We start from the raw sequence: 13,883 nt of genomic DNA, 5'->3' as shown, positions 1-13,883 counted from the left end.
TTGTGCAATGGAGTGAAGTGTAAACTCATTTCGTACTGTTCGTTTGGATCTTAAGATTGATGTTCAGGACTACAATTGATCAGTTTCCACTGCTAGCCACCATCCATCCTTGCTTATAATTCTTGTAATATCGAGGCAACCCACACAAGATGCACATATGTCAACAAGAGACTGATTAATTACAGTCCTAAAAATCAATGGGAATTGAGTTGAATTGAGTTCATTAATTGTATGTAGTCAGTAATTGGATTTACTGCCAATGTACGTTACACTGCCTCAAGCATCTCCACAATTGTCTAGCTCTAAACATGTTTTCATACCATGTTTCGCTTCTGCTTACTGGACATAACAAAATTGCGTGCACAATTTTTATATTACGTTTACAAGAAAGTGTTGATTGAAGTATAAAATAATCTAGATATCAGCTATACGACTGTAATAAATGTGAAGAAATTAGCGAACCGCGCTTATTAAACCTGCAGAAAGATAAGATTGAACTAATGGGTATATGGAGTGAGTAGAAGTAAAAAATTATCGTCATGAATTGCATAACCTCACCTGGAAATAATTCAATGAATCAAATATATAGAATTAATAGTGTTCGGGAAAGAAGAGCGGTAAGAAAAGATTTTCAGATGGATTTTAATATTGTGTGTATGAAGTAAAATCTTTTATGAATGTGAGTAATGGAAATTTTGTCTGAAATTTCGGGTATCTACTTCTTCAAATGAAAATAATCATTGCAGAGAAAATTTTTTGCTTAGGTAGGTTGTGTTAAATCTTATAATCTGAATGATTCAAGTATGTTGTTCTAAACTGTAGTATAATGACCTATATTTATTAAGTTAGAGATTTCTAATTAAACTATTTAGGTCGAAGCATACAATACCACCGAAAACATGAGTAGTTCCAAACCATCAACATACTATCTTTTTTATTGACTTGTAAACAACAACATCATGTTTACTCTGAGAAATGACCAGTGATTGTACCTCTGAACAGGTGTTTGTTTTCTGTTCTTAGCTTCAATAACATAGTAATACGAAAATGAATCTTACTGTCTGTTCTGATGTATGTGTTGTGATACGTATCTGAGACAAGAATTTGTCTACTTTTGATTGTCTCAATGTGCTGTTTGTTTAGCATAAGTCAACTATCTTGGGGGGGATAGGTAGTTTCCAGTTTAAATCTTAGTCAATCTCAAAAATCTCATAACAGTTATTGGAAGATACACCCTGTTTCACGTCCATTTCCTTATTCTTATCTTCGTCTACTTAATGACGAATCTTCACAGATAACGATTATCATATAGACCTTTCTTTAGTTTATTTAATTGTGCGTCTGGTTACAATTTATTGTGTTCATGTTTAAGCGACATTTTAACTGAAGTTGTTATACTTAAATCAGCGTATGTAGATATTCTCAATCCAGGTAATTCAATGTTACTCATTCTTTTCTTTCTGGTTTTTCCAACTTGTGTTAACCGATTTCATTCACAAATTAGTCTGTTTGTTCTTTTTTTCCTTATGTTAATCGGTTGATAAAGTTTACTTCTTTTCTCACTTCATTTCTTCAGAGTTTATCAACAGAGTATATCATTCTGTCCATCTATAATTTTACTGTTATTATTTATTCATTGTATTTAGAAATATTTCCATGGAGAGAAAATTTTTGTCAATTTACTTGTGGATAATAATTCAAATAAAACAATTAAACGTGTTAAACTGTCAGGTTAGTAAATTTTGATAATAGTACTATTACTACGAATAATAATGATTAATATATTTGCAATATCTCAATGAGTAGAAAATTTAATTTTTCTACTCAATTGTGAATACATCTCAGTTCTACAGGAGATCGGTCGCGGCCCGGATAACCCAATGGTAACGTCTCTGACTGTGAAGCTGGGTGACATGGGATCGAATCCGTCAGGGATCACCAGTTCCTTCAAGATTACAGGTACACCTCGCAGATGAGTGCCAAAGTGCACGAAACCTGGGTCCAGGGTTTCCTATTGACTACCTCCAACCACCATTCCATATTATTTATTTATAACAATCTACCCAGTGCTCAATTTATTCGAAATTATCAAGTCAAACCTTAGTAATGTTACCTACGAATAATAATGGTAAATATTGTCAACATTTTACGTAATTAGTCTATAAAATTATTCGTGTAAACCTGTCGCTTTTTTATTGTTTTCGAATCAACTGTGCTTTTCTTCCTTAAATCAAGGATTCTGTTATTTCGATCAGTCTATGTTTGTAATTTACAACAATTGATTTCTTTTTGTATAATAAGGACATGTTTTTTCGTTAGTTTGTTGTACTTAATTAACTCAAATAGTATCTTTTATTTTCATTCTCAGTTGATTATTACTATTTCTATATAAATATATTCAGTTTTTTCGTCTACATTCACTCTATTAAATATATTACTGTTTTGCAAACATGTTATCTATGATTACTTATATTATAAATTCAGTATTAACACCATAGTGCATGATAATTTCTCATTATTCAAACAGTATTTAAGTTAGATAATTTACACACTAAGTTTACATGATTAATTCGAATTTGAACTGCTCAGTAGTTCATTCTTTTTAAAGAAGATTATCTTTCCAAGTTGTTGTCAAACTTCACTTATATAATATCACTCACTACAGTGTGATTGTATATCGACTAACTAAAGTTTTTAGAGTGCATTTGGAAGTGTTATGTTGTCAGATAATATTTTTCAAACTTTGTTTACAGATATGTTGGTTACCTTTGTAGATAGGAAGATTGGGAAATAGTAATTACGACAACAACTATGACAGTAGATTTAGACTTCCATTTGTGTAGTAATATCTCTTCATTAGGCTGATTCTGAAGTTTTTAACACTTATCTATTTAATATCTAACTTATTTTTATCCAAATAATATGTTGATAAAATGCCATTTATTCTGTGAATAATTTGATAACCTTCTTACTCTAGTCAGATAATTTCTCTATATTTACGAAAAGATAACATGTGATTTCTCATTTCATACGTGGATTGTAATATATCATATCCTAAATTTATATATTTATGTTTATTATCTTACTTTTTAAATCAAAAATTCTCACTTTGGTCTTTCTTCTAAGTTCATTGGTTGAAAAGATGAGTAGTTGAAATTGAGTATGATTAAAAGTAGTTCAGAATCAAGTTTCTACCAATCAACCATTCTTAAAACTTACATAACGTTTCGGTATATGAATTCATTGTCTACCCAGTCGGATCGTGTTTTTATGTTCCAGGCTTGTAAGTTGGCATCTGAGGAGTATGACTGTAATTTTTAATGATTACAGACATTAAATGACATGTTCGGTTTCAACTGTTTTTACTCTTTATCTACTTTTAAATTTTAATCTCAACATCATCTCGTACTTTTCATTTTTAATTCATTTTAAACTGTATTTCTCATTTCGCTTCCTGTTACGTTTGATATTATTTTCCTTCCTCCACGTATCATCTTGTGACTTTCTTCACTCATTGTGTTGGTTTGAATTGTGATAACTTACACCAGTCCATGTTCTTACCAGATCCAATATTGTTTATGATAGTTTAATTTGTTGACTGCCGTATAAATTGTTCGGCATAAATAATCAAATTTTACAATGACTAGTCTACTAATTACAAAACATGACAGTAGTAATAGCAGTAGAAATATTTGCGAAAGCTAATCCAAAAGGAATTTTGTTATTATTTATTAAAATCTATCTATTTAATACACTAGATCTTTAAATATAGTCTGTTGCCATTTTTCGAGAATGCATACACATGTTTGGAACACAAAATAAATAAGTGTTTTTCTTCTCCCTCATTTTTTTCTTCACAGTTCGACAGTATACTCAAGTTTATGTGCAAAGCCCTATTCACTTCAAATGTTCGGTTGACGAGATTCAGTCGGAGTAAGTAGTTTGTCTGATTGGCTTGCTTTCTACCCATACATTGTAACATGAGTTATTTTAACTTATCGCAGTATTTAAGGTTTTGTATATTTTTTAAAATATTTTGTTGCTGAATGTCTGCATACTTTAATTTGCTTTTTATATGTGTATATATTTATTCTGAACGTCAGTGATTATTTAACATTCCACGTTCAAAGACAGTTTATTTTCTGTTTTCTTGTAATTGATGTTTTCACTCTGTTCGCTATCAGTTTTTATACTTTTCTCGACATACTTGAGTTTCGATTATGGTCTTATTGTTTTGCACAATTTACTTGTTGTGTTCCGTTCTTGTGAATGTTATCAAAATTTGTAGTCATTCAGATGTAAGCGTCTATGTATAATTACACTTTGTTGAAGGAATTCTTTACTTTACATTCTTAGTAAAAGATAGACAGCAAATAATCTATGAAATAACTACTTCATAAGTATGTTTAGCTTCATATTTATATGACTAGTTTCAAAAGGATGGTTGCTTTATTTCACAATCTCCCTTTGAGCTTTCCAGTTTTTAATCTTTAGTTATATTTCTAGCTAAATATGATTTTTGAGATAAATCGTCAACCTATTTGACTAATGTATTTCATTGCCAACATGCCTATTTTTTACTAATTTAACCTTAACGGTTATTCCAATTATTGGCGAAATAATCGTGATTCAGACGAATATTTTGTTTTTAATCGTCATGTTTTACAGCCGTAGAGTAATACAGTGTCAATAAACTTGCTAATTGGCAAGTAGCTTAGCATCAAATTTCATGTTTCCTTTAGTAATCTTTATACCTCTTTGTATAAATTCAATTTATTATTGATCTTTGTGAGAATGTTATTCTCGACATTGGTTTTGAGGACATTAGATCTTAACAAAATGAACAAAGACGTGAATGGTATCTCATCTATCTGTCGATGTAGTTCATTACTGAACTGTACTTTTGAAGTACATCGAACAATCAATTTCTTAATTACTCAGTAAGAATTTTGAGATCCGTTTTGTTTGTATTCGTATAATTATATGTAAACAATAGTCTCTTTTAATTGCTAGCTTGTTAACAGTGAATATATAAAGATATATACCAAGATTAACAATCTGAAAACGATCATTAATCCGTTGACTTTAAGCAGACAGGTATGTCGATGATATGTTCAAATAATTAATCGACACTGAAACTGCTTAAACATTTAATCAGTCTATTCACTTTCATTTATATCATATAGGAAATCATTTCTAACTTTATGACGTATTTTAATTTCGGCCAGCTCAACATCCAATATTTCTTTGAATGGAAGTAGTTGTTTGCGTAATTTGATGATCACCAAAATTTAACATATACAACTATTGATAGGTTTATAGGCAAAAGTCAAGCATACATATTCATTCCAATAATAAATGTTGATTAGAAATAAAGATAACAGTATATTTAGTTACAATAAATGATGAATTTATAGATTGAATAAAAAGATAGTCAAAGAAATGAATGAAACAATTACGTAACTGTCCATTGCGTCATAAAACTTATAACTATTGTTTTATTCATCAAACGAAAAACAACTATTTCTTGTGGCGTTTTTATTTGAATTGAACACAAGGGTTTCAAATTGTTTACTGTAATTACTTTTTAACTTCTGTGAGATTTTTTAAAATGTTATCCAATAAATTAGATTCATAGATAGTTTTATTTACTTACCTAACATTGACATTTTTCCTATAAATCCGAAAAAATTGAAGCGCTAAATTAATATTTATCTAGTTATTTTCTAGTCATTATTTGAGGTACTTATTTCAGAATGATAGCTCAGTGACCCAAAACATTCCCGTGTAGAGATTTGAGTTAAACAATTTGTTATTTCTTCTCTGCTTGAATCGACGCACCTGGAACAGAATTTTTTGAACTTACAACTGAGAATTATTAGTAGCTTTTAACAGAGACGGTTTGAATTATTGTTAACTACACCAATCTATATTTTGTAAGCGAGTCTAATTCTATTGTAATCTTTAGAACATAGTAATTTTGTTCGTTTATTTTACTGGGGTAAATGTTTACCTAAAATTCGTTGCCAGTTATTAAGTTTTGCTTCTTCAACCTGAATCGCTGCTGGAGTTTTATCGGTTGGTAAGTTTATTGTAATTAATGCAAAATAAATCTAAAATATTGTATTGTTCAATCGATAGTTATTATTCACTGACCGTATAAATTGACTGCAGCATTTTTAAGCATCTAATTGAACAAACGAGTTTTTTGAAGGATCAGAGTATACGTGTTGCATGATCAGCTACAACGCTAATTTTGAAGTTAGACTAATTAATTAACTCTTGTACAAAGAAAACTGACGTTTCATATGTTTGTTTAACTCTCTCATACTTTTTTTCTCATTACTACTTTTTTGTGTTTGGGAATGTTGTTTAGAGAACGCTTTCCTATTCTACCTAGTCAAACTGGCTGGTGCAAAGTTTATCGACTGTGTCCAACGTTAGCCTATAATCGAGATAAAACTGGTGTTGCAATGGATGGGGACTTAAAACAAGAAGATACTAATCTAGCATCTTCCACAATGTAAATTTAATTGATTTTTTGAAAACTCTTTAATCACTCCTTTCAATTTTATGAAGAAAATTTTATTTAATCTTAGAAAATGTATTACAGATTTGTTGTAGAAAAGTATTGAATATATCTCAGCTGCTAATGCGGTTAAATAAATTTATCATCTGCAAAAATTAGTTATGCATCATATTTGTTCGTATATCAAATAGTGTTCGAATATGGACAAGATTGCTAGTGTCACCAATGGCATCAATAACAGAAAGAATATTATTATGGAAAGCGTAATTGTTTCGTAGCTTAAACTTCTATGACCTTTGTTTCTAGCTTTGTTGACCCATAAGATTCTTTTCTTTAAATGTTATTTTTCCTCAAAGTGATTTGCTATTTTTGGACTATATAGTTAATCTGCTTGATGTGGATTTCAACTTATGGGGATACAAAAACTTCAGAATGACATATTTTCAATGCGTAATTGATGTAAATCATATGTTTACGGCTGTATCTTTGACATAAAAGGTTGTTCAACCTGATCTCCGATGAAGCAAATTATTCTTTGAGGTTTCATTGATTTCATTTCTTAATTAATATAGTTCTAATTTTCAGTTATTAACTGTAGTTTAAATTCCACCTCTTGACTAAATAGTATGTTCCTCCGAATTTCGTAGTTTTTATAAATAAGCATGAAAGAAATTTTAAGTCACCGTCGTACCAATAATTCTGTACTGTTGACATTTTGTTTCAGTAATATTTCTTATTACACCAACGTATCTTAATGGAATCACAAGATATAGATTGTCAGATTCTTAAATGTTTTCAGAAAACCAGCAGTAGTGATTATAAACTGAAATCGTCAGTTGAACAATTTCAAAATTACAGACTCCACTGAATAAAATTCATGAAGAATTCTTTTTTATCCGATAACCCGTGGAAAAAATGATATGATTTCAGGTATTGTGATTGCCTATCTGTGCTCAGGATGCAATTAGTATTTCTTAACCTCAGTAATAAATGTTTCTGTTGAGCTCAATTTTTTCTAACGCTTTAATTTGGGCGTCTATGTATGAGTAATAAAATCATACAGCATGTTATTTAAAAACATTTTTTATTTTAGTAAAAACATGAAACAATGAGTTTCAAACTGGAATTCAATTTTTAAACATGATCAATTTATCCGTGATAGCTTGGTATTTGTTTAAAGTATTCAGATAGCAAAGATATCTTATTAATTCATTTCAGTTAATTGCAAAATTTACTCAGCATCTTAAAAGTCTCGTTGTTATTTACTTCAATTTTTTTTACCACACTACTGTTTGTTATTTACACATGGTACTATATTGTAGCAATTCGCTTGAACCTTTTTTATATGTTACTAACAAAGTCTCATTTTTGTCTACTACCTTTTATTATCAGTACACCTCTTAATTCAACTAATCGAGAATTAGTTGGAATTATTGTACAGTACAAAGTGAAAATACGATTAGTCCTTGGATTTGGCATCAGGTGAGTGTATTCCCGCGTAATAATCTATTTGTTTTTATTCTGCAAAATTTTAACTTTCGAGTTGTGTGAACTAGCCTTGTTTAAATTAATTCAGTTTGTCAACTATTTAGGTAGTTTAAACACCTAATCAATCAGCTTTATTATCCAATTTAATTGCAATCTATCCTTTTTCGGACTGGAATGTTGTTGGTGCTGTGAGCCCTTCATCTGATATCGATGTTTCCCTTTTCTCCTTATTTGAAGTGGTCACATTAATTTGGTGGTGGTATCATTAACACAGTTATATCTATACACTCATTGGGCTTTCTTTTAAAAAATATTCAATAAATCGGAATACAGCATTTTGTAGTTTTTATATTATGTTTAATCAATTTGGTGAGTGATTGTTCATTTCTGATTTTTCTAACTTCACGTGTTATAAATTGTTTTATAACTACCCTTCATAGAAAGCTTTCAAATCTTTAAACCATTACTCTTTTTATACACAAGAGTTTCTTTCATTTTTTCTAGTGTACTTTACTGATTATGAATACAAAATACTTTACAATCGATTTAAGGATTTTTTCAATTACATCTTTTTTTACTTTACATTTTTAAAATTCAGTTGTAAAATCTCATACTTCTCATAAGAATGTACTTTTAAATTAACTTTTATCTTGATAGTTCAAGTTACTACTGTTTATATGTATATATCCATGGTGTTTGGACTTGTGAAAGTACATTTAAGTGTGCATTTCATGAATCACTTTCATTTTTTAAAAATTTACTTGATACTTTTCTTACAGTTTATTAACAACTTCTTGAAGAATTACATACTGATATTTTTCTTAGTATATTTCTCAACTTATATTCCATCAGTTTATCTGTTTAGAATAATAATAAGTTGGTTAATTCAATCATTTTAAACCTCTAGAATATGTGATCTGAATAGTACTACTTATTGGGCTGTTGATTTTCTCAATACTGTTTCGACAACTTCATGTCACTGTATTGCTTACAATCTAGTTAATTTATCTGTTTTAATAGTCACAATCAGGAAATAATTATTACATCGATATTCATAACAGATTTTATTAACTCGGGAGTGATTAGTGAAAGAAATACTGCCTGGAGCTTTTCTAGGGTTACTCTCAATTCCAAGTCCAGATAAACGAACAGTTTCCGTACTGGCGTTAGCAACCCCACTCCGTAGAAGGAAACGTTGCTAAAATAAAACGTTAGTCAGAATTCCTGTCAGGTTAACATCCCCATTTTCAGTGTCCAATAAAAGTACATTATCTAACATTTTCGACCTGTTTTCCTTTTATTTCGTGAGTAAGTGGTGCACATAAGATGATGGTTTTCACTGAGGATTTCATTCCAATCATCTAAACCTATCTAGTTATATCTTCTGTGAACACGACACCGTAACACATCTGAATCTGTCGTATGTTGAAAGCAAGTAAAGTGAAAGTTAGAGCTTGAAAGGAAATCGTCAGTGTAAATTATGGTTTTACGCACAGCACTCATACACTAAATGAACGGAGAAATGGCTGGAATTACTTGATAATGCACACAATAAACATTGAAAAACGAGTGCGTTACAAAGTCATGCGCTCGTACCGAGTTCTCTGAATTCTAATACGTTTGCTCTAAGTGTACTATAAAACCTCTATATTTAGGTTCCGGTCACTTAGCTTAAACTAATATCATGTTTGTTTTATGTTTCTCCAGTGATGTTTGTTTGGAGCTGCCATTCATTTTAACACATCCAAATCCAGATTCCTCTAACACGAATGGCGATAGACAAGATGATGAACTTATTTCATCAATCACAAGTGAACCATCATTAATTGAAAAAACACCAAATAAAGGAAATTCACTAAATTCGGGAAATGCTAAAGTCAATCCAGGTACATCGGAAATCAGACAATCAAATGCTCTTATGAATATAACTCCATTAAGTTTACAAAATACTACTGTTCCACAAATTAATCCAATTTCCCTGAATTCTCAACAAAATAATTCCAACGATCCTAAATATTGTGATGCAAATCGTCGTATGAAGTGAGTTTTTAGTAATTAATTCTTTTCATTTTTTTCATCCTAACACACGAGTTGACAGTAGTCATATGTGATATTGCAGGGTTTTTCATATGTGTGCATTACTAGGTTAATTAGGATTCCGTTACTCTATTCCTCCATTATTGTTATGATTAGAACAAAAAAAGTAATGATTTTAGTTCATTTTCATTCTTGGAGCTCATTAGTCTAATTGATTAAGCCATCATTCACCTAAACTACAAATTTTTCCCATGATCTAAGAAGGTAGTCGTTAATATCATGTCTCTTGGGGCTATTACAACGTATTTATCATACCTTATTTAACTTACGACCTTGGTTTAAAGTTGTGAAAAGTATCCTAATACTAGTTGTTATTAATGTATTTTTTAAGTCTAGCTTACGCAATCATGCGTTGAGTAAAGAGATCTAGGTTGTTTAAGTTAGTGAGTTGCTTTATAAACTGACTTGATAAATATTAAAAATTTTCATTTATTTGATAGTAATATTGTTCAGTGAGTACGTGTTTCGTTTTATTGGTTTTATCTATTGTGGTTGTAATTTAGTAAAAGAAATAAAACTTTATCCGTTAATAAGTTACATACATAAACGATGCTAACATTGTAATACACTATTTGCTCCATTAGTTGCATAGTGTCAGACAGATTCTATATTGAATAGCGTTAATTTATTTCACATATATTTCTGGTATTTTAACCTTTTTTTGTACCCAGTGCTTGTTTACAAGTTATACATCAAAAAACTACTGGACATTAGAATAAGTGGTTTGTGGGGATTTGTACAGTTTTAGAAATTTAGTACTACAGATTGTTTAAACACCAGTTGGAACCATATATGGCTGTGTCGTTTGAGTTTGGAACTCTTTCCAGTTCCCCACAGTTCCTAATAATTTTCTCAGTTATTATGTTATTTACAACACAGTGGATCAGCATTTAAAGTACTCAACTTCCATCCATAATTAGACACAGTTATGAACCCTTTGACATTTGTTTTATTTTAAGCAGAAGATCAGCGCAACTAATCTTCAAATAAAGTGTTATGGAAGGCCGAATACATAAAACTTTACTTGTTAAATGAGTTTTTTATTTTATTTACATACATAAACATTGGTACACGAAGGCACCAAATATATATGCACCACACTTCATCAATCGATTCATACGAGGGATGGAATACTACCCGGACGCCCAGACCGAAGCAGGTGGTTTTCTTAGAGGGACACTTTCAGAGCCTTTGACCTAGAGATCTAATCCGCAAGGCAGTGGAGCAACGTTAGGAGATGCAATTTCATGGTAGACGGTGACTAACAATGGGTTGATACGCCATTCGTTTCCTCATGTAGAAGATCGGTTTTTAACTAGAGTTTTCCAACTCCCCTAGCTGGATCCTCCATGTCCACCGACCCGGTTTAGGGGCCGAAAACTCTCTTTTCATCCTCTCGATTTCCTAAACAACACTTCCACTCGCGGGACGCATTGGGTAGGACTTCCCTGATATATGCGTGGACATATTAGAGCATTGCGAATGGGAGAGCTGACTACCTACCCTCGACCGTACCAGGGCATTTGAGGGTCTAAGGAGTTATATTACATCGTATTATTACAGTAATAGAAAGTTACTTTAATAATCCAGCTTACATTTATTAGTCTGGTGTTCATTCGTTATTTTTTTTTCTATAGTGATTCAACCCAGTCACCACAATTTGTAAACAAAGCCGTTTGTTCCTATTCACCACCTGTATGGGATCGTAATTTTCATTTACTTTTCTCCGGTTTGCGACCATCAGCTCGACGCCCATCTACTGTTGGCACACAGTCTACCTTAAGTGAAGATGATTTATTATTTGAAGATTTTGCTCGCTTTCGTCTACAATCTTAATCTATTCAATCGATATATTATGATATTCTTCAATGAAGATACTTTAATTTCTATATTATATTACATTCACCTACCTATCTTACTGTTGGTCTAATTTATTTCGCAATCTTTTGTCATCATTTCTACCTCTCATTGTTTACTTTTTATTGGTTTTTATTATTTAATATTCCCTTTGTAGATTTTTATTTTATTTTAAATTGACATTTGTGTTTTACTAAGTGCACATTACTTATTTGTTTATTTGGATACGTCTTCATCTTTGTTCCTTTCCCCTATTCGTTCTTTTGTTCCATAGTTCACGACTGGAATAGCACATACAATGTGAATTAAATTTTAAATTGCCTATTAAGCAGTTAGATTATACTGATTTTGTTTGTCTCCATAAAATCGTTTTTCTTTTTTCATATATAAAACAATTAAACAAAATGATAACATTGATATTCGTACTTCTGCACCAAAAGATTATCATCATGAATTATATTTATTCTTCTTATATTATTCAATATTATTAGTACTAATATTGTTATCATTATTTTTACGCTTATGTTACTTAGAGCTATTTTTTACTTATCTGCCGTAAAAGTTTCAATTACCTCAAATAATTTTTAGCATGTAGGTTCTTATTCTCTTTTTTTCATGTATATATATATGTGTAGCTTTTTATGTAGTCTACTATCCGTGTAGCAATACATGTATCGGTGTATGTTTAGTATATACACGTGAAACAGTTTCACTTCCTTGATTACAAAGTAATAAAGCCATTAAAACTCTGCCTTTTTCTACTGATAAGCAATAATGAGAGATTTTTGTGAAGTGATATCATTGTAATTTAATATAAACCTTAAATACTCATACTAATGTTTGGTTTCGTTTGTGTACGAAATGATTTATCATCTTGAGAGGAGATTGCATTGTTTCATTCACATATGAAAACGATATTTCTCATTTTCGTCAATATTTATGTAACATGGAATGGAATTGTCTATGAATGGTCGACAAGATAATAGTCAATAATTTTAAACATCAGCATCAGCAATTCGTTACAATAAATGGTTATTAATTTCGTTTCTTGTTTCTTTTGTCATACTTTCATGTATTTACATTTGATAATCTTTATATTTTACTCTTACTGTTTAGGTGTTTATTGAACTTAATTTTATTTAATTGTCTCCATATGTGCTTGTAAAATAACTGTGTATGTTCAAAGTAAACTATTGTAATCCTGTGTATGTCTTACGTATATCTCGGTTGATCAACAAAAAAAAACATCTAGTTTTTTTAATGTATGTTTTCTAATTCTTTGTTTTACACTATTGGTTTTTTCTGAAAAGAGAAAACTTTTATCATGACCTTATATGTTATCATATATTTTGAATGTACTCTCTATTTCGTATTAAGATATTGAATGTAATTAATTTAAGATAATGTAAATTAAATGATCAATTGATCATTTTATTTTGGTGGAATATTCTTTTCTTTTTGTTCTCTCTTTCTTTCTACTATGATCATCAGCAGTGCATTTAATTCTTGGAGTTTTTTCTAATTACTTTCATTCATGTTGTATTTATAAAAGTTGTGTTGTTTACTTTCTACACGATACTAACATTTGCATATCGTGGATATAAATAAATATAAGCAAATAAGAAAATTAAACAACATGAAGGTGTTCTTAAATCAACCTCTTTATTGTTTGTTTATGTTGCATTTTCTCTTATTTCTCATTTTGTTTATACTTTTTTTTTCTATCTTGTTATATAATTGTTCTGTTATATTGTTCATCTCTCTTTTTTTATATTTTTATTGCAACATGCATATATTAATTAACCTTAAATGAAATAGACGCACAATTTCTGTTAAATTTATTTCTAGGGAATATATTTATATATAAGTTTAAAGTAAATTATTATGATTCACTAATAAATTTTTGTTTAAA

The 13,883-nt window shown here is 30.1% G+C and overlaps 1 protein-coding gene across 1 annotated transcript in view; it reads left to right on the top strand.

Moving 5' to 3' along the window:
- Positions 1-13,883, top strand: part of ARRB1_4 (Beta-arrestin-1) — a 29,280-nt gene extending 15,397 nt beyond the window's left edge. Inside the window, exons 8-13 of the mRNA XM_051218248.1 lie at positions 1,647-1,731; positions 3,861-3,933; positions 6,377-6,523; positions 7,922-8,011; positions 9,725-10,057; positions 11,752-13,883. Of these exons, the coding sequence (XP_051074092.1) occupies positions 1,647-1,731; positions 3,861-3,933; positions 6,377-6,523; positions 7,922-8,011; positions 9,725-10,057; positions 11,752-11,950 (927 nt within the window). The 3' untranslated portion in view covers positions 11,951-13,883. The remainder of the gene's footprint in view (positions 1-1,646; positions 1,732-3,860; positions 3,934-6,376; positions 6,524-7,921; positions 8,012-9,724; positions 10,058-11,751) is intronic.

Source organism: Schistosoma haematobium, chromosome 1, assembly GCF_000699445.3.
Source record: "Schistosoma haematobium chromosome 1, whole genome shotgun sequence".
NCBI lineage: Eukaryota > Metazoa > Platyhelminthes > Trematoda > Strigeidida > Schistosomatidae > Schistosoma > Schistosoma haematobium.
The sequence above is the reverse complement of the archived record's forward strand: the minus strand, read 5'-3'. Positions and strand labels throughout refer to the sequence as shown.